Source organism: Panthera leo, chromosome E2 (assembly GCF_018350215.1).
Source record: "Panthera leo isolate Ple1 chromosome E2, P.leo_Ple1_pat1.1, whole genome shotgun sequence".
Classification (NCBI taxonomy): Eukaryota; Metazoa; Chordata; class Mammalia; order Carnivora; family Felidae; genus Panthera; species Panthera leo.
This window is the reverse complement of record NC_056693.1, coordinates 20,038,225-20,064,867: the sequence shown is the minus strand read 5'-3', so window position 1 is coordinate 20,064,867 and position 26,643 is coordinate 20,038,225. Positions and strand designations below refer to the sequence as shown.

The following is a 26,643-nucleotide window of genomic DNA, read 5'->3' as shown; positions in this document are numbered from 1 at the left end:
TAACTTTCTCTCGTTAGACGCTGAGGTCATTTGTAAAGCTCTGCGATTAAAGACAGCACTATGACAGTCTCCCTCCCTGCACACCTCTTGTTAGCTCCTCAGCATACACTTTGAAATGTCTTGCTGGGTCCGGGGATATGCAGAAGCTCCTTGTTTTTCTTTTCAATTTTTTTTAATGTTTATTTATTTTTGAAAGAGAGAGAGACACAGCATGAGCAGGGGAGGGGCAGAGAGATTAGGGAGACACAGAATCTGAAGCAGGCTCCAGGCTCTGAGCTGTCAGCACAGAGCCCGACGTGGGGCTCAAACTCATGACTGTAAGGTCATGACCTGAGCCGAAGTTGGATGCACAACCGACTGAGCCACCCAGCCACCTGCTCCTTCTGTTTTTCAGTTTGGTCTTTCTTACCTAAGTTTTCCTTTCAATGTATGATGCTGTCACAGATTTTTTTTTTTTACAACTTAAAGTGCTGATATTTGGAATCAGCTCCTCTCCTAATGTAATGACCGTTTGTAAAATTTGAAAGGATCCTCCACCATAATTACGTTATTAGTGATGTTCAGTATGGCGAAAATGATCTGGATGTCTCTGATGACATCTCTGAAAACACTGTTCGGGTCACCACTCGAGATGCTCAGGGCTGAGAAAAACTGCATCCTTTTCAGGACAGCACACTGTTCTGTCAACTTCTTCTTCTTTTTTAACTAATTAATTTATTTATTTTGAAAGAAAGAGAGAACGAGCAAGCAGGGAGGGGCAGAGAGACAGGGAGAGAGAGAATCCCAGACAGGCTCTGCGCTGTTAGCACAGAGCCCAATGTGGGGCTCAAATTCACAAACCGTGAGATCATGACCTGAGCCGAAACCAAGAATCAGATGCTTAACCAACTGAGCCACCCGGGTGCCCCAACTTCTGCTACGGATGCTGGCAAAAATTTTCTTTTTTGATTTTTAAATGTTTATTTATTTTTGAGAGAGAGGAGAGAGAGAGACAGAGAGAGAGAGAGAGAGAGACGGCGCACGCGCACATACGCGAATGGGAGGAGGGAAAGAGAGAGAGGGAGAGAGAGAGAATCCCAAGCAGGGCTCGATCCCACAAACTGTGAGATCACGACCTGAGCTGAAACTAAGAGCCAGATGTTCAACTGACAGAGCCACCCAGGTGTCCCATGGCAAAAATGTTCTTAAAATTAGGAGAGAAATTACAAACTTTATGTTAACCTCACAGAAGTCAAAGAGAATTTTGGTAAATTCTAAATGCATTGCTAGGTGAGATTAAATTTACTAAGTAGGAGAAAAAATATCTAGGGCCACCTGTGGGGCTCATTCAGTTGATTTCGGCTCAGGTCATGATCCCAGAGTCATGGGATGGAGCCCCGTGTCAGGCTCTGCACTAAGTGTGGAGCCTGCTTAAGATTCTCTCTCCCTCTCTCTGTCTCTTCCCCTTTTCCCTTCTGTCCCTCTCCCCCACGCGCTCTCTAAAAAAAAAGGGGGGGGGCGCCGGGGTGGCTCAGTCGGTTAAGCCTCCGACTTTGGCTCAGGTCATGATCTCATGCCTGGTGGGTTTGAGCCCTGCATCAGGCTCTGTGCTGACAGCTCAGAGCCTGGAGCCTGCTTCACATTCTGTCTCCCTCTCCCTCTGCCCCTTCTCCACTCGCATTCTGTCTCTCTCTTAAAAATAAATAAATATTTTAACAAAAAACTTTTTAAAAATCTGGCTGGAACCCACTGTAAACATCAGGGATAAGACAGGATTATATAACATCATTCTATTTATATAACATAATTCTGAAAGTTAACAAATAAAGACAAATATTAGAAAGGAAAAAACAAATTTTTTTTTCCAAAATAATGCCTTATTTACAAAACCTAGAGCTTCAACTGAAAAACTACTAAACTAGCAGGCATCCAGTGAAAGGGACAAAAAGTTACTATATATAAATCCTTTCTAATACAAGCCATAACCTGTTAGAAAAAATGTAACAGGGAAACCATACCTTCCCAACTGCACCAGATCAAGAAAAGTACAATATTCCCAGGGATGAAATTTTGCCCGCCCCCTTACCCACCTCCCCTCTGGGAACCACGTGTTTGTTCTCTATTAAGAGTCTGGGTTTTTTGTCTTTTTTTGTTTGTTTCTTAAATTCCACATATGAATGAAATCATATGGTATTTGTGTTTCTCTGACTTATTTCACATAGCATTATATTCTCCAAATGCACCCATGTTGTTGCAAATGGCAAGCATTAAATCATTTTTTAAAATCAGACAGACATGGTCTCTGCCCCTGTAAAACTCGCTATTTGTTGACATCAACAATTAGAAATATTTGGTTCATAGATGAAAATGTGCAATATTGTAAAGATACAATTTTGTCCTAATTAAGCTATGAATCTAAATGAAGTTTCAATCAAAACCCAAAAGTGCTATTTTGGGGAAACTTGACAAAACATGGGAGCAAAAATGTGGAAGAAAAGCCAAGAACATTTGGAAGAGCATAGTTAATAAAAGAGGCTTGCTCTAAGTGCTGTTAAAACACACGGGGATTAAACTGTGAGCAATGGATAGACAATGAAACCAGGCATGGATCAGAAACAGAGGGAAGGAGATTCGAGAATCAGGTGTATAACAGAAGCCAGCGTTCCACAGGAGTGGGAAAGGCTGGAGCAGCCAGCAGGTCCAGACGGGAAGGAGGTGGCATGGCACACACAGACTGCAGGCCGATGTGAATTGAAGCAAAGGCCTAATACAGGGGTGTGGGCAGGGTTAAGGGAAACCGCAGGGATGGTGTGGAACCTCCAGGGCCATTGGAACCGCAGAGCTAAAGGGTCAGGGTAGGGAAGGAGCTCTGGAAACCCAGAGAGGTGGCTACCTGAGGTAGGCACCCAAAGCCACCAGGACCTTCCCTCTGGGAATGAAAAAAAGGAGGCCGGCTGAAGGAGCCTGGAGAATAAATGCCCGAACTTCTCGGTGCTCCTCCTATCCTCTCCGGTGCTCCCTCAGCCACAGGCAACAGGAAGCCACAGAGCAGGAGCCTGTTGTGGCCTCCCAGGCACAGAGCAGGACTGAGAAGGGTGGGTGGGGGTGGGGGGTGGGGACACGGGGAGAAACAGACCCCATCCAGCACCACAGATGGCTTCTTCACAGAGTTCAGGGGAAACTGACTACCCATTTGGTTTAAATAAAAAGCTACAGCCTTATACCTCATTTTTTACTCCCAAAGTAATTCCAAATAGATTAAAGATGTGATGTGAAAACATTTAAACAAGACACTGGAGGAAACAATGGCAAAATTTTTAGGCCATCTTGGCGTGGAGGGTGCTTTCCGAACACGCTATCAAGGCGGAACTGTAAAGGGAGGGGCTGGTAAGTTCATCGACATAAAATCCTACAGGCAGAAATATATATGTTATATTTTTTAAGCTGGTTATTGCTTGGGTAACAAAAGTTAAATTAAGGAGAGAATGTACTGAGAGAAACATTTGCAATATATATAAAACCAAGGGTTAATATCCTTCATATGTAAAAGATCTCTTGTAAGAAATAAAAGCACACTGGAAAAGCAGACAAAGGGCAGCAACAGTCGATTTGAAAGGGAAAGTGTAAAGGGAAAATAAACCTACAGGAGAGGCGCCTGGGTGGCTCAAACGGTTAAACGTCCAACCCTTGATGTCAGGTCCAGTCATGATCTCGCGGTTCATGAGTCTGAGCCCGGCATTGGGCTCTGTGCTAATAAGTGCAGAACTGCTTGGGACTCTGTCTCTTCTTCTCTCTGCCCCTCCCCCGCCTGTGCGTGCTCTCTCTCTCTCAAAATAAATAAACTCAAGACAAAACAAAACAAACCAAAAAACAAAAAACCCAACCCCAAACCATACACGCATTCAACTCAAGTACCGACCTGAGAAATGTAAACTGTAATAAGTTCTTATTTTGCCCGATTTCACAAAGATCACAAAGATAGCATAAAAAAATCAAAATGGTGAACGCTGCCCAGGGTGACCTAAAGTGCAGGAAGACAAGCAGTCACGCACAGTCGGTAGGAGTGTAAGGCAGGACCGCTTCTGGTGGGTAAGTGGGTAATACGGATCTCCCACCGACCAAATCCGTATCTAAAAATCTGTCCAAAGAGAACATCCGGTGAAGTGTGCAAATGCTCAGTGGAGAGCCGCTGACAACAGCGAGCATTTGGAAGCTGCCTGAAGAATGAGATTAACAGCCACCTTGCCTTCTATAAGCAGACACCACGTGAAGCCATGACGGAGGGGAGTGGGGGGAGTCACACACCTTCATGAGTCAGGCCCCTGACTCATGAACAGCCCCAGTGTCCAAAGATTAAGTGCTGAGCAAGTTACCAAGCTCAGTGGGGACACGGTGGGGTAGAGCTGGGAGGGATCTTTCCATGCCTTGGTATTTTTCTGAATGTTCTGCAGTACTGTTTTTAATAAACATAAATAAATAAAGCTGTATTTAGAGGCCAAAAAAAAAAAACAAAAAAAAACCCCACCCAAAACAAACAACTTGAATTCTCTGGAAAGGGAATTTATTTTGATGGTGTCTTCAAATGAGGCCGTTTGAAAGCCCATGTATTTAAAAATAGAACGAAATCACACCGTGAAGTTTTACTGGCCATTAAACGCCCCACGGATACACAGGGAGGTGCAAGGCGGCCCGCACTTTGAACTGCCCTCATTAAGTCGGCCCAAGTGCTTCTGCAGCACCTGTCTGTGTGAGTCTCAGGGACAAATGTGGAAAGGAGAAAACAGAACGTCCCCAGATGTTCTCATTCTTGTATGCCTGACATTTGAAGAGTCCTTTTGAGGCTAAAATGACATGGTTGGAAGCCTCAGCTGAATAGCAGTTGGCCATGGCCACATATGATTTTTTTTTCCCCCACTGAGTTTAATGTGGGATTCAGCACATGACATGGTTGGATCCTTACAGATTCCATAAAATCCCCAAGTGTCTCCAAGAGTCTCCTTCTAAAATGCCTGTGCCCTTGCCACCCTGGATCCAAGCAACAAACTAAATCTTAAAGAAACTATTCCACAAAGGCACCCAAACACATTTCCACAGACGTAAAGATTGTCTTGAGTCTTACAGACGTGTGACAAGTGTCCCATCTAGAAGTTCAGGTGGCCTCTACATAGCTGACATAAAGCTGCAGCTCCTGGGTTGTTTTCTAGCCAGAAAATCAAACCTTGGGTGATCCTGAGTCTTGTACGGCTACCAATGTCCCTTCTCAAACGCCAAAATAAACCCCAAATTGACAGGGACCAGGACCTGGGTATAAACAAGGGAGCAGTCAACAAGGCCCTAAGTGAAAGCGCTTATGTCAAGAGACTTACAGTCTCTGCTCCAGAATGGAGGTCAAATGCAGAAGCTCTTGAAGCATTAACCAATTGCTTTTAAAAGGACACATTTCATAGTGCCCAAAATGCATATGATCATTTTTTCTTTCCTAAATTGAAAGTAGTCCAAGACGAGTCAACTAACAGAGTTATTATGAAAAGAAATGCAACACTCAGCAGTATTTTTCACAATGCTGGGGTTAACTGCCCTCCACCATGCCTGTGTTGGAGAGCTCAGAGACAGGCACTACCTTCCACCCCATTTCCCCTTTCTCCTCCTAAATGGACGTTGCGGGTGATTCATTAAAACTCAGAGTGATGGAGCCAGGGAGGGGAGGAAGAGGAGGGCGTTCCAGACATGGGGAGGCCTCTCTTGGCCCTGGACAGGGGTAAGGCAGCTCTGGGGGCCTCTGTCAAAGCACCTGTTCCGCTTCCCACCTGAAATCTCCACTGAGCCACAGACCTGGAACTCAAGACCTGTGACATCACCAGCATCCAGCACAGCGATAGGCACAGATGGGCCTACAGGTAACAGCTGCTTACCAGGGACCCCTACAATTAACAGGAGGCCAGATACTGTGTGCGTGTGTGTGGGGGGGGGGGTGGGGGTGGGTTTAAGCTGTTACTTTTTAAAAAGAAGGGAAAGAAATTTTTTTAAAGGGAGAGAGATTGGAAAGAAGAAAGAAAGAGAAGATGCAGCTGGATCCCCAGTAATTCGATAGAGGGAAAAACCCCATAAATTCTAGCTATTCAAGGTGGATTGGTATGTAGATACAGGGATGCATAGATGGACAAATATGTCATAAAAGCAAAATGTTCATCTAGGTAGTGAGTATACACGGATTCACTGCCAAATTCTTTCAGTTTTTCTAGAAGTTTAGAAATATTCGGAATAAAACGTTGGGGGAAAATTTAGCTATTCTCCATAAATTTCATAACCAATTTAGGCCACGTTTAAGAAAAAATACAGGAAACAATTTTTAAATTCCAAAGCACATCCTCCACGGACCCTCTGTGGCTTGGCCTCCTGGGGAGGGTAGGCCCAGGTTTCTAACTCGCCTTCCCGGGTCCCCGAGCCTCGGAGGGAACCAGAGACAGCTGGAGGACACGGGAGAACAGCACAGCATTCTCTGGCTTGCTGAAGGGGTCTGGAGGCATCCTGCAGAAATCAACTGACACTTGGCCCACTGAGCCTAAGGCCACTTGCAAGGGATACACAACTTCTAGTTTTTCTTTGTAAACATTGAGTCAAGTGCCCATGGCTTTGAGATTTACCTTGAGAACGACTGAGAAGTCAACATCCTTGGTTTCCTTCAGACCAAGCGGAATCAGGGGGATGGTAAATGCCTCCCTAGAAGGAACACAGCAAGGTATATGAACATCCCGGTCCCGGGTGCTATGCACCCAGCAGCCCAGCTCAGGGCCCACCACGTGGGTCCCCATGCTGGTCCAGCTCAGGGCCCCACCACATCCCCATGCCCGTTCATACTCCATAAAGATGACTCTGATCACATACCCGTCTCTGGTCTAAACCCAATCCCAGCGGCCTGTGACTTCTGCACTACCCAGCCTAACACACGGGGGCCTACCATTTTGACCTATTCCTTCAGTGACTATGCTGGGGACCTCCTGTGTGGCAGGTCCGTGCCTGATGCGGGCACTGCTCCCGACCTGGGCGCACCACCCTGCCAATCAATGCACCTCCTCCATCAGCTCCCAACCCCTCCCTTCTCCTCCTCCTTTCCTCACCAGGGCAGGTCCCACCTGGACTCTTAGGAGCCTCCTCTGATGGGGAGAATCCCTCTAGGGTCCCGTCACCTGCATGGGGAAAGCCTTGAGGGCAAGGGCCCTTTCTGACACCAAAGTACACCCAGCTCCAGGCCCAGGGTCACGCCCTGGTCGGCTGCCTGCCCCCCACACTACTCCCCCACAACTGGCCACTCAGTTTCCCCATAGGTCGCCCTGGGAGTGTGCCCTGAACCTACATTCTGAGGGACAGGGACAGAGCCAAAAGGGAGTGTAGGGGGCTCGGGCTGTGTTTTGCAAACAGAGATTTAGCTCCCTGACCTGTAACCAGAGACCTCCTGGGGCCGCTCAGCCCAGCTGGGGAAAAGGCCAGGAATGCATGGTAGGGTGAGTGGACAATGCAGCTGTAAGCTGAAACTGCCTCTGTGGCCGAGGGAAAACCACCGGCTGTGCTAAAAGCAGGTGGGATCCCACCGTGGGGGTGCCTGGCTTCCTCAAAGCCCACTGGGAAGGCCAGACCCTGCTGGACGGGGGTTGTGGATGGGCCATGCCTCTGTCCTCTGGGCCCCAACGCCCTCCTACCCTCACCCCACTAGGCCTGGAGGCGAGGGCTGTGCTCCCCATGACCTCCCCGGAGCAGCCAGGGCACCCCAGTCCCAACCTTGTGCTAACGTAACTTTCTCCATGACCTCCAGCCTCCTCGTGTTTTCTCCTCTGCCCAGCGAGACTGTTTCTTCCTGTTCTGCCTCGCAGAAATGTTTAAAGATCAATGGCGCTAAGAAAGAAACAATCTGCTTTGAAAACAGGAAGGGGGCGGGTGCAAATGTAAGGCGTCGTTGTGACACCTGCACATCTCTCTCCCCACTCCCTGATGGCACAGGGAAACAACTGGCCGCTGTAGAGCCACACTGTAATCACACAGGGGCCTTAAGTGCCTGTCTCTGTGGGATACATCCCTGCGGTCTGGTACCGCAGGCAGGAATATGAAATATCCCTATGTTTATCAGCCCAGTTTGGCCCTGCCCTCCTTACTCAGGGAATGTCGACCTTTGGGCAAAACACTGGAATTTAATACCACAGCATAGGCTGGGAGAAGCCTCTCATCTGCTGCTGTGGTTAGGTGCTCAAACCCACACGGGGGCCCACAGGTGACCGAGCCAGGGCTCCGGACGTCACAGAAGGAAGAACAGAGGGTTCACACACTAATGCCTTCCCTCTGGCTCTGAAAAACACCCACATACCACACAGAGGACTGGGGACAGTCGGGAAAAGCACATTCCAAAGGTGACTCAAGGTTCCCAAATGCCATCCTTTTGTTAATCCACATACTATTTTCTGACTGAGATTCCCCTGGCGCTCGCCTGCCTTTTGAGAAGCCTCACGTCCCCGCACAGCTCCTCAAGGTTATTTTTCCTCCAAGATGGACATGTCTAGCAAAGGTAGCTCACCTTGGGGAGACGTTCTGAGCTTTTTCTGAGGTCTGCCCCTCAATACTGCACCTCCCACAAACCCTCCCTAGGGGGAGGCTCCTGAATTAGGCTGTTCATCTCTCAAGTATTTAACGGGGTACATTTCTGAAGTCTCTCAGTTGCCATGCCAACTCACCTGGGTCCCCTAATCTTTGATGTAAGTGATCCCTGTCAAGCTGTTTGTCTGTTTTTGCATCCTACCAATGGAACGACCCAGGCAGGCCCTGTGTGGGGTGAAGAGGCTAAGAGGGAAGAGGGCAGGGTGGCCCCACCCGGTGGGCTGGCTCTCCCGGCCAGCCACAGAAGTGCCTCCAGGCCATCTTTATGGGAGAGCCACGTGAGAGATGCTGTCTCTTCATCTGGACCCAGTCACAGCTCTCCCATAAAACTATGTCCCAAGGGTCCTAGGACAATTGAATGCCTTTCTGTCCCACTCTCCAGGTATTTCCAACAAACCCCATAGGGTCGTCCCTTTGACTCCTGCATCACGCTCAAACCTCAAACTGATCAATCCCTCTCTTCCCAACGTGGGGTCTGCCACACCCTTGGGTCTATCTGGGCACCATCCCTGTTGCAGCACGTTCTAAGGCTCAGAAAGTATCTGGAAGAATCAGTGCCCCCACTTACTCTGTGCTCTGATAGACTCCCACTGAGATGTTGAGCCCCTCCAGCTCTTCCTTGAGCATCTGCAGATCTGAGTTCACGAAGCTCAGTTCCAGGCGCACCTGCTCCCGCACCTTGTGGTTCGTAGCTGCTCTGTTAGAAGAGAAGAGGGAGGAAAGTGCCTTCAGCCCAAGTGCCCCGCTGCCGAGTGAGCAGACCTCCCAAACCCCATAGGGACGTCCTGAGGGTTCACTTGCAGATGTGAGCACCAGATGCGATCAGATAAGAGGTCTCAGAGATGCTCAGCACCTGGCCCATCCTGAGCCACACCTGCCAGTAAATGGATCTGGGACATCGATGATAAACTGAGCTGCCAGACATGAATCTTAAGACATCCCTGCAAAGAATCAGCTTTGAGAAGAGAAAAGAGAACTGCTCCCAGCCACTCATAAGAGACCATAAACTACCCCCTTGAAAGGAAATGGCTAAGATAACATTTCCCAGCTCATTCTATGTGGTCTGGTTTTACCCTGACCCAAAACCAGAGAAAGACACCACAAGAAAACAAAACAACAGACTGATATCCTACATGAATATATATGCAAAAATCCTCAACAAAATATTAGCAAACCGAACCTAGCAACATATAACAACAATTATATACCATAACCAAGTGGGATTTATCCCAGGATTGCAAGGTTGGTTTAAAAAAAATTTTTTTTTTACATTTATTAATTTTTTGAGAGAGATGGAGAGACAGAGCACAAGTTGGGGAGGGGCAGAGAGAGAAGGAGACACAGAATCCAAAGCAGGCTCCAGGCTCAGAGCTGTCAGCACAGAGCCTGACGCGGGGCTCAAACTCACAAACCGTTGAGATCATGACCTGAGCCGAAGTTGGACACTTAACCGACTGAGCCACCCAGGCGCCCCTGCAAGGTTGGTTTACTATCTGAAAATCAATTAATGTAACATACTATAATAATAGGCTATAGGATAAAAAACACATGGTCATCTCAACAGATGCAGAAAAAAAAAAAAAAGCATGTGATAAAGTCTAACACAGATTCATGATAAAAATTCTCACCAAACTAGGAATAAAAGAAAATTTACAAAACTTGATAAAGGGCATCTATGAAAAAAACAAAGCTAATATCATACTTAGTAGTAAAAGATATGCTTTCTCAATTAGATCAGGAACAAGGCAACAGTGTTCGCTTTTGCCACTTCTTTTTTTTTTTTTTTTTAACGTTTATTTATTTTTGAGACAGAGAGAGACAGAGCATGAACGGGGGAGGGGCAGAGAGAGAGGGAGACACAGAATCGGAAGCAGGCTCCAGGCTCTGAGCCATCAGCCCAGAGCCCGACACGGGGCTCGAACTCACGGACGGTGAGATTGTGACCTGAGCTGAAGTCGGCCGCTCAGCCGACTGAGCCACCCAGGCGCCCCCGCTTTTGCCACTTCTAATCACTACTCTACTGGAGGCTCAAGCCAGCGGCAATAGGTAAATAAAGAAATTAAAGGCCTCTGGATTGGAAGGGAAGAAGGAAAACTGTCTTTACTCACAGATGACATAATCTTGTATATAGAAAATCCCAAGGCATTCACAAAATACTAGAACTAATACATTCGGCAAGGTCACAGCATACAATTCAATATGCAAAAATCAATCCTATCGCTACATACCAGCAGTGAGCACTCTTACAACGAAATCCAGAAAACAATTTCATTCACATTAGCATCAAAAAGTAAAAATACTTTGGAATAAATTTCACAAAAGAAGCGTAAGATCTGTGCCCTGAAAACCACAAAGCAGTGCATATTAATTGGAGAGACGCCGTGTTTATGGATTGGAAGATTCACTATTGTCAAGATGTCAGTTCTCCCTAATTGATCTATCAATTCAATGCAGTTCCAATCAAAACCCCAAGAGCTGAGGCACCTGGCTGGCATCCGACTCTTGATTTCAGCTCACATCATGATCTCACAGTTCATGAGACTCAGTTCCGTATCAGGCTCTGTGCTGAACCTGGAGTGCGTGTAGAATTCTCTCTCCCTCTCCCTCTGCCCCTCCCCTGCAAGTGCTCTCTCTCTCTCTCTCAAAAAACAAAAACAAAAACAAAACCCATAAGCTTTTTAGTAGACATTGAGAAGCTGATCCTAAAATGTATATGGAAATGCAAAGGACCTAAGAGCCAAAGAAGAACAAAGTTGGAGGATTTATGCTATAGGATTTTAAAACTTACTATAAATCCACAGCAATCAAGATAATGTAGCAGTGGCATAAAGCTAGGCAATGGAACAGAATAGAATCCAGAAATAAATCCTTACATTTATGGTCAATTGATTTTGACAAAGATGACAAGACATTTCAAAGGAGAAAAGACAGTCTTTTCAACAAAATAGTGCTGAAGCAATTGGACATCCTTAGGTATGTCCGTGTCCCTGAGACCACCCCCCACATTCAGGGATTCACTAGAATGACTCACAGGACTCAATAGAGTTGTACTCAAGGCTGTGATTCATTACAGCAAAAGGGAAAGGTGCATGGGGTAAGGTCTGGAGGCACAGGCTGCTAAGAGTCCTCTCTCCCAGGATTCTCACAAAGGACACACTTAATTCCTCTGGCAGAGTGTTGACAACACGTGTGAAATGCTGTCTACTAAGGAAGCTCATTTGAGACATAGTGCCCCAGGTTTTTACTAGGGATTGGTAGGTAGGCACTTCTGTCTAGCATGTTCCAAAATTCCAGACTCCCAGAAGGAAAGCAGGTATCCAGCAGAAACAACACTGTTTGTGCAAACAGTTCAGGCACAGTGAACCATTCTTATCAGTTCTGGAAACGGTGGGAACTATCCTGAAATTAAGTTTGCAGACACCGGCCAAGGGACAACCTTGCAAACAGGCTTTCTAAGGATAGCTGTCTCAGGCCTGCTCTGATAACTCTTTTCTGCACAATCAGCAAAAAATAAACCTCAATCTAAATCTTATACCATACATAAATATTAAGTCCAAATGGATCAGAGACTTCAATATAAGAGCCAAAACTCTACTACCTCTAGAAGAAAATATAGGGGCACCTGGGTGGCTCAGTCGGTTGGGCGTCCGACCTTGGCTCAGGTCAGGATCTTATAGTTTGTGAGTTTGAGCCAGGCACCAGGTTCTATGCTGACAGCTCAGAGGCTGGAGCCTGCTTCAGATTCTGTGTCTCCCTCTCTCTCTGCCCCTTCCCTGCTCGCGCTCTGTCTCTCTGATTCAAAAATAAATACACATTAAAAAAATTTAAAAATATATATACATATAGAAGGAAATCTTTATGACCTTGGGCCGGGCAATGTGTACTTAGCTATACACCAAAAGCATAATCCATAAAAGAAGAAATCGAATTGGACTCTCTCAAATTTAAAAACTTCTGTGCTTCAGAAGATACCATTAAAAAAAACAAAACAAACGCAAGCCATAGCCTAGGAGAAAATATTTGCAAATTATATATCTAATAAAAATTCGTTATCAGATACATTAAGAGTTTCTCAAGTAATAAAAAGACAATACAATTTTTTTAATGGGCAAAGATTTTTTTAATGAAGGAATAATTGACAAACATTATCTTAATTTCAGGTATAAAACATAATAATTCAATATTTATATATATTGCAAAATGATCACCACAAACAATATTTGTCAGCATAGTTACAGGTTTTTTTTCTGTGTGATAAGACCTTTTAATATTTACTCTCTTAGCAACTTTAAAATATGCAATATGTTGTTCTTTTTTGAGAGACAGAGCATGAGTAGCAGAGAGGCAGAAAGGGGGGGGGGGGTGGAGAGAGAGGATCCCAAGCAGGCTCTGCACCATCAGTGCAGAGCCCAACAGGGAGCTCGAACCCATAAACCATGAGATCGTGACCCAAGCCGAAATCAAGAGTCAGGCGCTCAACCAACTGAGCCATCCAGGTGCCCCTGCAATACAGTATTATTAACTATAGTCACTATGCTGTACATTACATCCCCATGACTTATTTTATCACTGATAAAATCTAGCAACATTCCATCTGTCCTCTGTCTCCATGAGCCTTCTTTTTTTTTCAATAGAGATTCCACATGTACATGAGCTCATATGGTATTTCCCTGTATGACTTATTTCACTTAGCACAATGCCCTCGAGGTCCGTCCATATTGTCACAAAGGTTAAGATTTTGTGCTTCTTGATGGTCAAATAGTATTACACGGTGTGTGTACATATACCACGTCTTCTTCATCCATTCATCCATTGGTGGACACTGAGGTTGTTTCCGTATCTTGGCTATTACAAATAAGACTGCAATGAACATGGGGGTGCAGATATCTTTTTGAGTTAGTGATTTTGCTCTCCTCACATAAATACTCAGAAGCAGAATCGCTGGATCACATGGTAGTTCTATTTTTAATTTCTTTAAGGGAACTCCATACTCTTTTCCATAATGGCCGCACCAATTTATATTCCCACCAACAGTGAATGAGGGTTCCCTTTTCTCCATGTCCTCACCAACACCTGTTATATCTTCTCGTTTTGATAATAGCCGTTCTAACAGGTGTGAGACCTCATCGTGGTGTTGATTTGCCTTTCCCTGATAATTAGTGATGTGGAGCATCTTTTCATGCGTCTGTTGGCCAGTTGCATATCTTCTTTACAAAAATGTCTATTCAGGTCCTCTGCCCATTTTATAACCGGACTGTTTGTTTTTGTGCTGTTGAATTTACGAGTTCTTTCTGTATTTTGGACATTAACCCCTTATCAGATGTACGAATTACAAAAACTTTCTCCTATTTAGTAGGTTGCCTTTTCATTCTGTTGATGGTTTCCTTGCTGTGCAAAAGCTCTGTGGTTTGATGTAGCCCCACTTGTTTTTGGCTTTTGCCGCCTCTGCTCCTGGTGTCAAATGCAAAAAATCACGGCCATGATCAATGTCGAGGCTTACTCCCTATGTTTTCTCCTAGGAATGTTATGGTTTCAGGTCTTATATGCAAGTGTTTCATCCATTCTGAGTTAGTTCTTGTGCACGGTGTAAGACAGCGGTCCAGTTTCCCCACTGCTAAGAGACTATCCTTTCCCTATTGTATACTCTTGCCTCCTTTGTCATAAGCTGATTGGCCATATATGCGTGGGCTTATTTCTGCACTCTATTCTGTTTCATTCATCTATGTGTCTGTTTTTACACCGGTACCATACTGTTTTGATTACTACAGCTTTGTGATATAGTTTGAAATCAGGAAGCGTGATGCCTAGAGCTTTGTTCTTCTTTCTCAAGACTGCTTTAACTATTCTGGCTCTTTTGTGGTTCCAAAGTTTTAGAATTGTTTTATCTATTTCTGAAGAGTGCCATTGGAATTTTCATAGGGACTGCAGCAAATTTGTAGATTGCTTTGGCTGTATGGACATTTTAACAATACTAATTCTTCCAATCCATGAGCCTGGAATGTCTTTCCATTTATTTGTACCTTCAATTTCTGTCATCGGGGCCATAGTTTCTAGTGAACAGGTTCACTTCTTTTGTTAAACTTATTCCTAGGTATTGTGTTATTTTGGATGCAATTGTGAGTGGAATTGTTTTATTTTCCCTTTCTGGTAATTTGTTATTAATGTATAGAAATACAACAGATTTCTGTATATTGATTTCGTAGCCTGCAACTTTCTGAATTCATAAAATGTACAGAAGATCTGAATACACATTTTATTAAAGAATATATACGAATGGCTAATCAACACACAAAAAGACGCTGAATGTCATCAGACAATATAGGGAAGTACACATTAAAACCAGGATGAGATACCAATACACGACCTGACTGGCTCTGATGAAAAAGTAACAGTAACAAGCATTGGTGAGGATGCAGAGAAACAGGAACCCTCATACACTGCTGAAGGCAAATGACACAGCCACCTTGGAACAAACAGCTGAGTAGTTTCTAACAATGACAAACATAAACTTACCATACAACTGCATATTCCACTGCTAGGAGTCTATGAGAGAAATGAGAATTTATGTCCCAACAAAAAGCCAGAGAGCCAAAAAGAGAGAAAAATCCAGGCATCCATCCATTAACTGGCAAGCGGATAAGCAAAATGTGACACATCCATAGAATGGAATGGTTTAAGTGATATGAAGGAATGAACTTTACCCAAGTCTTCAAAGCAGAAGTTTGGACACTTCGTGGAAGACTTTACAAGTGCATTTTACAGATTAGGAATCACTGCAAAACTAACAGTTAACAACCAAGTACTGAGCCAGGCCTTGCTGAGTACGTTCCCATGAGCCATCCTGGCAAGTCCTTGGTCATTCCTCAGACCAGCTACTAGAACTTCCTCATTTCACACATGGGGACACCCGAGGTCCATCAGCCAAGAGCTCCAGCCAGCCAGCGAGACAGTACCGGGTCACCTTCCCCTCCCCAGCTGATGAAAATCCAGCCACCTGTCTTGTGCTTGCTTTCCTCACCTGCTGTCTTTCCTCCAGAAAATAAAATGCTAAACCATTTCCCCTACAGTGTGCCCTCTCCACTGGGGTTCTTCCTGCCTTGTCACATATTTGAGCCCATCAGTTTCTCTCCATGATGTATTTATATGTTTTCTCTCCCTTCCTTCACCAAACTCCTGCTTTTTTTTTTTTTTTAATGTTTTTATTTATTTTTGCAGGAGAGAGAGACAGAGCACGAGCGGGGGAGAAGCAGAGAGAGGGGGAGACATAGAATTTGAAGCAGGCTCCAGGCTCTAAGCTGTCAGCACAGAGCCCGATGTGGGCTCGAACTCACAAACTGTGAGATCATGACCTGAGCCAAAGTCAGATGCTTAACCGACTGAGCCACCCAGGCGCCCCACCAAACTCCTGCTTCTTGAACCCACACGCTTATGTCACACCTCCTCGGAAAAGGCCATGCTTGACCTTGGCAGTAGATATGATGACACTGGTGCTTTTACTGCTCCTGGTTGGTAAGCCTTCACACGTACACGTCTGAGCTCCCCAGCTGGGCAATGAGATATTGGAAGCTCAGTTCGGTGAAGAGCATTGGTGTGGGAATTCTGAGGGGTTGGAGGGGGTGAAGCATGATTACCAGTAAGAAACACATTTTGTACACAACACAGTAGATCCATACACAAACATACTCTCTAAAACAAAAGTCGCACAAACCAAACCATTCATGTGATGCACACCAATTATTCTATTCTAATAGCTTACTTTTTTAAAAAAACAGTAATATTTGCAACTCTCCAATTCTGAATCTCTGACTGCAACTGGGTGCCCAACACTTCAATTCAGTTCCTCCAGGTTAAAGGCTCAATGCCACAAGACTGCCACCATGTCAGGTGCCAGCCACAAGGTTTGCAGGGGGAGGGGCACCCGTACTTATGACCAACCAGCTACAAATCAAGGGTTCCCACAACACCCTTCTATGATAATTCACCAGAATGACTCAGAAAACTCAGGAAAACACTTTACTTGCATTTACTGTGGTTTATTTTAAAGGACACAGCGTTAAGAGCAGTCAGATGGAACAGACCCATAGGCCAAGGAGGCGTGAGCAGCTTCCACGCCCTCTCCAGGCACGCCACCCTCCTGGCACCTTGATGTGTTCGCCAATCTGGAGGCTCACAAACCTCACTGTGGGGGGGTTTCATCACTTCATTATGTGGGCACAGTTGATTAAATCATTGGCCATCGGTAACTGAACCCAATTTTCAACCCCTTTCCCTTCCCCAGAAGTTCAGGGGTAGGGACTAACGCTCTAATCAGATTTGGTCTTTCTGGTAAACAGACTGTATCTTGAAGGCTCCCTTCCCCCATCAGGAATCACCTCATTAACATACAGAAGACAGGAGATTCCAAGAGTTTTAGGAGCTCTGTGCCAGGAACGAGGCACAGAGACCAAATATGTATACATATGTGTATGTATGTATATATATATATATATGTATATGTATACATATTTTTTTTTAAGTAGGCTGTATGCCCAATATGGGGCTTGAACTCATAACCCTGAGATCAAGAATCAGTCATGCTCTACAAACTGAGCCAGCTAGACACCTCCCCCAACAAATACCTATTTTTTATAACACTACAGCAACCCAATGACTGGATTTCATTACACACCATGGGTCACAATCTGCCGCTTGTAAAACCTGTACTACAAAGATGTTTCTGAGAACGTGACTGATTCACGAGCTGATAATGTCCACAAGGACACAAGGAAAGAAATCCTCCCAACCCCTGGTATTGGGAACGGCTTCTTTGTAGCAACTGGTTTGCCTCTGGCTGAACCAACGGGTATGAGAAGCCTTCCAAGTCACATTCCCCTCTCCATGCTGCCTGCAGGAAGCTCACAGACAAACTGTGGCCCACGTCTACCAAAGGATATAGGAGTTATAACGGAAAACAAGACCCCGGCCTTCTAGTTCTTTCCGTTTCACCTGGAAACTGGCATTGTCTTTTCTGAAAAAAGTGGCAGAATAAAGACCACTCTCTAGAAGAAATGCGGGGTGGGACTGGTCCTCTGCAACAGAGTGGATCCAACTTAAATATAACAATTTTCACCCTAAGGTCCTTGCCCAAATACCTGCAGGACCCCCAAACAGGCCAACTCTGGATTTTTCCTCCTCTATATATTGATTTGCCCCTTCTCTTCCCTCTTGATTTGGCAATTTGAGATTTAGGATGCAACAAATCGGCAAGCTGCTCTTTGGACGTGGACCTCTGTATGGGTCACTCTGGAAAAAGTTGTTGGCCAAGTAGGGCCTCAGAGTCAGTTTCACAATGCTACCTTTGGGTACAACGATGAATAGGAAACCAACCCTAGAGTGTGAGGTGCTTCTAGTACAGATAATGATTTTTCACTGGTGGAAGGGGGTTTCTCAAATAAGGTAAATCAACTGAACATGGTGTATGTGCCCAGGTCCCCTGTGCCCAGGCTGGGGGAATAGTCTGGGTTAACATACAAAAATGGAACCAGCTGGCTCAAATTAGGAATTAAAACCAGGGCCCGTCTCCTCAATATTGATGCTCTGCACCTGGGCTACCTTCCACTTCTATGGAAGAACATGGCTTTTTTCCCACCTTTCCCTTGGGTGCAAACTTCCTCCGAGAACCCTGTGGTCTGGTAACTGATGTTACAACTGAAAGAGGCCTCGGGGGGCCTTGGTGGCTCAATCAGTTGAGCGACTCTTGATTTTGGCTCAGGTCATGATTCCAGGGTCATGGGATCAAGCCTTGCGTCAGGCTCTGCACTGAGTGTGGAGCCTGCTTAAGATTCTGTCTCTCTCTCTCTCTCTCCCTGCCCCTTTCACCCACTCTCTCTCTCTCATAAACAAACAAACAAACAAACCAAAAGAGCACTTGAGGCCAACCAGGATGAAGCAAAAGTGTGCTTTGGCCCAGGTCCCCCACGGCCTCCCTCAGGCCCGGACCACCAGGGCAAGGCCCCTTCCCTTGGATGTTTCATCAAGAGCATGCACATGTTCCAAAAGTCAAGAACGAGAAGGTGTCTCACTGCCTCTCTCTGAGTGATGAACCCAACAAGTGTGAACAGGAAAGGAAGGCCATATTCAAATTATTTCCTGAGGCTACTGACTACATCCACGCATTCTCCTCTGTCTGAATTTGGAGCTGCCGAGACCTTTTCCACCCTAAGAAGCCCCCACATGATGATGGCTTGTGTCTCCGCTCCAAATCCAAAATTTCTTCAACGTCCCGTGTTTTGTCTTAAAGCTGCGTGTGAATTTTGAATGTTGACCCCACGGAACTCCATTTACTTTAGTGGAACTTTTTTCTGTCCTATCTTTCAGTAAAATGGTCCCCTCAGGAACAGGCATGTTGACAAGCACCAAGACTTGCACCAGCTTCGGAGACCTTACTGAAACGGTCTGACCTTAATCCATCTGTCCCCAAATCCTGCAAGTACCACCTGGCGGCCCCATGTGGCCACCCAGCTAAGGCGGCAGATCAGCTGGTCTGGCAGGACATCTGCTCCCAGCATAGGAAGGCAGACCTCAGGATTGCTGCGAGCCCCAAAGGTCGTGGGGGGTTCACACACCCCACTGCACATACACCAGCCTCTATCAGAACCGACTGTGTGAGCGGTCACTAACCTCAAGTTATGCTCATTACCGCTGAGGCTGCCCCTGGTCACCTCTGCCCAGCACGTCATGACCCTCCGGTCCAGGGGTTGCAAACTGGAGGTCCAGGGACTAGTTCATTTGGTTCTCAGGGTGTGATTTTTTTCCCCTTTTGAACTATGTGCCAATATTTAAAAACTCAAATATCAGAAGATTAAAAAAAAGAAAAATAAAAAGGAGAGAAAAAGATCAGATCTCTATCTTCTGGAAAAAAACCAAAAAACCGAAGGTCCGGCAATCCTGGCTGCGCCCCCACGATGAGGCAAACTGCACGTGGTCCCTCTGGAGAGAGTATGCACTCTGTACTTCCCCACTGTCCCCACCACTCCCTACTGCCCCGCAGCACCAGGTCTGGCCCCCTCCACTCTTTCCTGAGCCGGCCTGGCCTCTGTAAGCCTCACAGTGGGCCAGTCCTGCTCCAGTCCAAAGCTCCCAGTACAAGAGGGGGATCTGAACCCCAAAGATGTTAAATGACCCGCCCTCGTTCAAAGGCCCAGTTAGTTAAAGCTAAACCATGTGGCAAGTTGCTTTTAATGTTACAAAGACCATCTCTGTTTCAGAGAAACAACACCACATTTCTACCCCAGCTTTTCTCCAGGGAGGGCAGGGTTCTAACAAAAGAGAGAGAATATTGTCCTTGCTTAGCCTGGAAAAGTACATTTAAAATATCTGCTATCTTCCTAATCAAACCTCAGGAAGCTCATGGACTCTAGGCCGATACGGCTCAAAGGAGGAGGAGGGAGACCTTGAAGGGGTAGAAAGCCTGGCTCCTGCCAGGGCCTGCCCAGCGTCGCAGCCCCCTACCAATGCGGGTAAAGCACTGGGACCCTTGCCTTCCTGCGTTTTGGGGGACGCTTTCCCAAAGGCCACCCCACCCAGTTCCAACTGCTCGATCTTTATCTGAGGTCTATGGAGGGACATCCGGGAACCTGAAAACAGGTGCACAGGATAGTGGGGCTCAATTTATGACTTAAACTACCCCTTGTTGGCAGGGACAGCCACCTAATCAGACACCCAGGCCACCTAATCAGACACCCAGGAACAGCCACGGGGCCAGAGCTGGACTTGGCTGAACGCCTTATTTGTTTTTGGGAAACCGTTGGTGCCAATGAAGTCAGATTAATAAATACCTTTAGGGTTCCCTCTCCCAACAGTCTCCAGAAAGGGCCACTCTGAACTTTTAGGTCAGGTCACTTCGAAAATCATTAACAACCCCACCCTACCCCCACCCTGCCAGCTCAACAAATGCTAACTTGACAATGAGCTTGAACCACTGGGTCTCAGAGGCTGTTTGCTGGTGTCATTAAAAGAGCAAGACAGACCAAAAAACAACAACAACAACAAAAAAAACTACCCTGGTTTGTGCCTTAGAAATGCCAAGGCCCCTGTTCAGAGAGGGCCTCCCTGACTGGCCTGTTTCTAAGGCTGCACCACACTGTCAACCTCTAGCCCATTTCCTTTTCATCGACACCCTAGAAAGCATCACCTCTGACATGACTGGACTTGTTTGCTGTTAGGAAGGTCCCCCCCCACAAGAGATTAAGCATCATGAAAGCAGGGATTCGTTTGCACTGCCAGCAGCCTTCTCCTCTTGCACCTCAAACAGTGCCTGCTACTTCCTAGGCACTCAAGAAATTCACTTCCTGGGTGAATGACAGGCCAATCAACTGTAGTCTGCTCCTAGGGAGCCACAGACTCAAGGCTGCCTGCCTGCCCCCCAGAGCCACAGGGCTGGCCTCTCAGAAATGTCAACCAAAACCCGTAGCCACAAATCACACCAGGGGAAGGTGCCTACACCCTTCCCGGCACAGCAAGCCCAGCCCATGGCCTACACTCCTGAATCAGAGCCCCTCCTAAGCTGTGCCGGCCACTACGCTGCAGACCTGATGGTCCCCAGGTCCAGATTTCTCTGGGGACAGGGACATTGCCAGACATTTTAAAAGATGAAATGTTGGGGCACCTGGGTGGCTCAGTTGGTTAAATGTCTGGCTCTTGATTTTGGCTCAGGTCACGATCTCATAGTTTCATGAGTTTGAGCACAGAGTCTGCTTGAGATTCTCTCTCTCTGTCTCTCTCTCTCTCTCTGCCCCTCCCCCACTAGCACTCTTTCTCAAAAATAGGTAATACATTTTAAAAAGTTTAAAAATAATAAAATAAAATACAAGCTGAAATGTTGTGGGGCGCCTGGCTGGCTCAGTCAGTGGAGCATGCGACTCTTGATCTCAGGGTCATGAATTCGAGTCCCACGCTGGGTGTAGAGAGTACTTAAAAATAAGTAAATAAACTGGGGCATTTGGGTGGCTCAGTCAGTTGGGCGTCTGACCTTGGCTCAGGTCATGATCTCACAGTTGGTGAGTTCGAGCCCCGCGTCGGGCTCTGTGCTGACAGCTCAGAGGCTGGAGCCTGCTTCGGATTCTGTGTCTCTCTCTCTCTCTTGCTCTGTGCCCCTTCCCTGCTTACGCTCTGTCTCTCTGTCTCTCTCTCTCTCTCAAAAATAAATAAAAATTTAAAAAAAGAGAGAGAAAAAAATAAGTAAATAAACTTAAAAAAAGAAAAAAAGGTGAAATGTTGTAAGTTTCCTAGTCTCCTCCGGTAACAATTTAGCTTCTACCCTGCTCCAGAAGTAGCTGGAGGAGAGGTTCCCGGAAGCCTGGCCACCCCAGGACTTGCGCTCTCTGCTAGTCCACGAGTATCAATGCCTACACGAGGCACAACACTATTGCTCCCGAGTCAGCGGCAGGTTCAGGTGGTTGGCGATACTATCTTCTTGGCCTTTGCAGGATTTCACACGAAAAATGAATAAAAGTAATTCATGTCCTTCATAAAAGAACACCCAAACACTGGAGGCGGTAACATTACGGGTAAGAGTCACCTCCACCCCATCCCTGGGCTTGATCCCAAGAGGCAACTCTAACGGCTTCTTTCTTCATACTTTCTGGAAAAAGCCTATGCGTGCACAAAAGCGAACATACAAACCCTTTAAAATACACATATAGGGCACCTTCCTTTTCCCTCACCTAGTAGCTCAGACGGCTTTCCTAGGGAGCAAATACAGATGGATTCTGAAAGTTTACCCTAAGTTCATGATCAGAAACCCTCCTCCTGTCTTTCCTGGGTGCTCAGGTGAGCAGCCCGTGTGGAGGAGATGATCATGCTGCTTGTACATATCTGTGACCATCAGACTACTGCAGCTCTGTTGTGAACGCCTGGTTTGGTATATTTGTCTTTCCCAATAGCCTCTGGGCTCCCAAAGGCCTCCAACAGTGCAGGTGACCCATTGGGAACACCCATTATCCACATCCTGCCAGGTTTCCGGGTTCCCTGCCAGGTTTCCAAGCTCCAGGTCCCTACAAGCACCCTGCATCTCTCTCTGAGTCTCCAGGGGGCACCTGTCTCACTTGGCCAGGCAGCAGGCACGGTGCCTACCCTGGCTCCCCGTGCAGAAGGTAGCATGGGGCTGACAAGAGTGACCCCCAGAAACTCTGAAGGAAGAAGAAAAGTCTGCACCCTTTATACACAAGGGGAGGCTGACACACTGCCTTGTGTTGCACTGAGGGGTGTAGGGAGGGCTTCCAGCTGCCTATGACACAGGTAAAGCTTCACTGAGTTCTACGCTTCGTAAGTAACTATTTCACCACCAGAGCATAATAATGAGGGCCCCAAGGCCATGGGATTGTACTGGGGCCTCTCACTGGAGGGCTGGACACTGGCAACAGAAATGTCCCTTTCCCTCCCTCCTGCCTTCCTTTCTACATCCAACACTTACCAAGCAGTGATTCTAGACCAGGCATGGTTTCTCCACTAGACAACAGAGAAAACGGACGGACAAGTCCCAGAGAAAGCAGAGAAAACAAACAGGAATGTGATCATTGGCTTCCCCCATCCCCAAACACACAAACAGGTGGGGTAAAATACTTGTCTGTAACATAATCAAGCTCCAGGCAAGGAAGGGCCTGCTCCAGGCGCCAGAAACAAGGAGGGAACCCAAAGTTAAAACCGAGAGCTAGAGAGGAAGCCAAGCAGGCCGAGGAGTTTAGGGATGGATAGGCTCCGGGAGAGGCCGGCTCCCCGCTGAGGCAGCAGACACTTACTTCAGAAGGTTTTCTGCTCCTGTTCTCATCCTCACGGCTTTCAGGATCTGCTGGTTCAAGGCAGCCCTTTGATTCTGCAGTTTGCTTCGGCCAGTTTGTGCAAGGGGATTGCAACCCTAAAGGAAAATGAGAGATGACCCTTCAGAAGTCAGCCACTCTAAAAATGACAGTGTTTATGGGGCGCCTGGGTGGCTCAGTTGGTTAAGCGTCCGACTTCGGCTCGGGTCACGATTTCGTGGTTCGTGAGTTTGAGCCCCGCATCGGGCTCTGTGCTGACAGCTTCGGATTCTGTGTTTCCCTCTCTCTCTCTGCCCCTCCCCCACTCACACTCTGTCTCTTCCTCTCTCAAAGATAAATAGAACATTAAAAAAATAAATAAATAAAAATGACAACATTTAGAGGCACCTGGGTGTCTCAGTTGGTTGAGTGTCCAACTCTTGATTTCAGCTCAGGTCATGATCTAGTGGTTCGTGGGATGGAGCCCTACACTGGGTTCTGCACTGACAGCTCGGAGCCTACTTGGGATTCTCTCTCTCCCTCTCTCTCTGCCCCTCCCCTGCTCTCATGCACTCTCTCTTGCATGCACATGTTCTCTCTCAAAATAAATAAACTTTAAAAATAAAAATGACAACATTTAAGTAACAAATGTTTTAAAAACGAGCCTTTTCTGAAAATAAAAGTAACATCAAAATGGAAAATACATAAAATATTGAAAAATATAAAAGAAAATAAAAGTCACTAATAACGATCCAACTCCAAAACAGCCACTGCGAATTGGTTTCTTTCCTGCTCATGTATTTTATGTGCATGTCATTATTTTTCACATTAGTGCAATGTTGGGAGTTCCCAAGACCAGCCCCACGTTCAGAGATTCACTAAGGCTCACAGGACTCAGCACATAGTTGCACTCACAGCTATACGACAGCAGCTTAGTAAGGACCCAGAGCTGGATCACAGAGGAAAAGACATGGGTAGAGTGTGGAACAATCCATGTGCAGGCTTCCTTATGCTTCTCCCTCCCCTGGAGGGGGGGGAGGGGGTCATGCAGAGCACCTTCTTCCTCCAGCAACAAAAATTCAGCAACATGAATGAGATGTCACCGTCCAGGTTAGAAAATCGATGCCCAGGGATTTCACCGGGAACTGATCACAAAGGCACCCCGTGCCTGGCATGTGCCAAAATTCCAGACTCGGGGCAGGAACACTCCCAGCAGGTGTTCATCATAAACCACACGGTTGGTGCCATCAGTCTAGGGGAAGTGAGCCGACCTTGTCAGTTAGGGGATGGAGGGAACGCTCCCAAGAGCCAGGTTCCCAGATACCAGGCAGGGGACAGCCTTGCAAGCAAACCTCCCTGATAGCAGCCTCAGACCTGCTTCATTAACTCTCTTCTGCAGACTGGCACATAACAGCTTATCCTAATTCCTCACTTAACACTCTATTATGAAACTTCCCTGCTATGGAATGTTTCTTGAAACCATGATTTAACAATTGCAAAATACCATCTTTTTTTAAGAATTTACCATTTCCTTAGACATTTACATTGCATCCAAGTATCTGCTATTATTTGGTGCATATTTGTAAACATGAATCTCGATGAACCTCTACTTTTTTCTTTAAGGTATATTTCTAGGGCAGGTATGGCCCTAGAAACCTCTTAAAGACCTCCAGTGCACCCCAGCCCAATTATCCTCCAAGAAAGAAAGCCACTCTCTGTTCCCTGCCCCTTCTCCCCACCAGCCTTAGGCAACCACAAATCTATTTTCTGTCTGTACACATTTGCTTATTCTGGACATTTCCTACAAATGAAATTTTACAAAAATAATGTCTTTTGGAATGGGCGTCCTTCACTTAGCATGATTTTTCAAGGTTCATCCATGTTGGAGCTTGTACCAGTACCGTATTCCTTTTTGCCCCTAACTAATCCCCCATTATATGAATATACCACATTAATTTATCCATTCATCACTTGACGGACATTTGGGGATGTTTTCGCTTTTTGGCTGTTATGAATAGGGCTGCTTATTTGTGTATACATTTTTATGTGGCTGTTTTTATGTTTTTCTTTTTCTTGGCTATAGACCTAGGAGGGGAACTGTTGTGTCAGTGGTTAATTTGGGGCCTACCCATTTGAGGAACAGTCAAACTATTGTCCAAAGTGGCTACACCATTGTACATTCCCACCAACAGTGGAGGAGGGTTCCAATTTCTCCATACCATCAATAATACTATTTTTCTTCTAACAGACAATCTGTGTGATATCTCCTTATGGTTTGGATTTGCATTTCCCTGATCGTTAAAAATGTTTAATGTCTTTTCATGTGCTTATTGACCATTTGTGAATCTTCCTTGGAGAAATATCAATTCAGATACTGGCCCATTTTAAATGGAGCTGTCTTTCTGTTGTTGAGCTGAAAAGTATTATTTTAAAAAAATTTGTTTTAACATTTATTTATTTTTGAGAGCCAGAGAGAAACAGAGCATGAGCAGGGGAGGGGTAGAGAGAGAGAGAGATACGGAATCCGAAGCAGGCTCCAGGCTCTGAGCTGTCAGCACAGAGTCCGACGTGGGGCTCGAACCCACAAACCGCAAGATCATGACCTGAGCTGAAGTTGGACGCTTAACCGACTAAGTCACCCAGGTGCCCTGAAAAGCATTAATCTTTGCCAAGTTGCTATGCAACTTGGAACAGGTATCCTATTCTAACAATTTGCATTTATTATTGGTAAAGGCAAACTTATTTTTTTATATATTATTGATCACCTGAAATTTTTTAAAATTTATTTTGAGAGAGAGAGAGAGAGAGAGAGAGAGAGTGAGCAGGAGGGGCAAAGAGAGGGACAGAGGGAGAATTCCAAGCAGGCTCCATGCTGAGCATGGAGCCTGATGCGGGGCTTGATTCCATGACCTTAAGATCATGACCTGAGCCAAAATCAAGAGTCGGAAGCTCAAACCGACTGAGCCACCCTGGTGCCCCAAGGATTCACTCTGAAAAGTTTAAGAATTTTAACCTAACAGTGTTCTTCCCACCCCAGCTGGTAAAATCCCTGCAATCTGAGTGAGGGCTCTGTTCCTTTTAGAGGCTTATCTTTAGGTCCTGCCCACAGAGGGTGCCATGGTTACGGCCCAGGAATGGCTGGTGGGCAGCACTCCGTGAAAAGATGCCCTTTCTCTCCAGTTGTGTCACTGCCTTTCCGCTTGGCCCCACCTCTGCCCAAGCCAGGTCTGTGGCCTCCACCCCAAGG

The 26,643-nt window shown here is 46.2% G+C and overlaps 1 protein-coding gene across 1 annotated transcript in view; it reads right to left on the bottom strand.

Annotated features, from left to right (window-relative positions):
• The window catches only part of RHPN2 (rhophilin Rho GTPase binding protein 2), a 58,557-nt gene that overhangs the window by 22,187 nt on the left and 9,727 nt on the right, over positions 1-26,643 (bottom strand). Inside the window, exons 2-4 of the mRNA XM_042917810.1 lie at positions 23,400-23,515; positions 9,191-9,319; positions 6,624-6,699 (exon numbers count right to left, since the gene is read on the bottom strand). Of these exons, the coding sequence (XP_042773744.1) occupies positions 6,624-6,699; positions 9,191-9,319; positions 23,400-23,515 (321 nt within the window). The remainder of the gene's footprint in view (positions 1-6,623; positions 6,700-9,190; positions 9,320-23,399; positions 23,516-26,643) is intronic.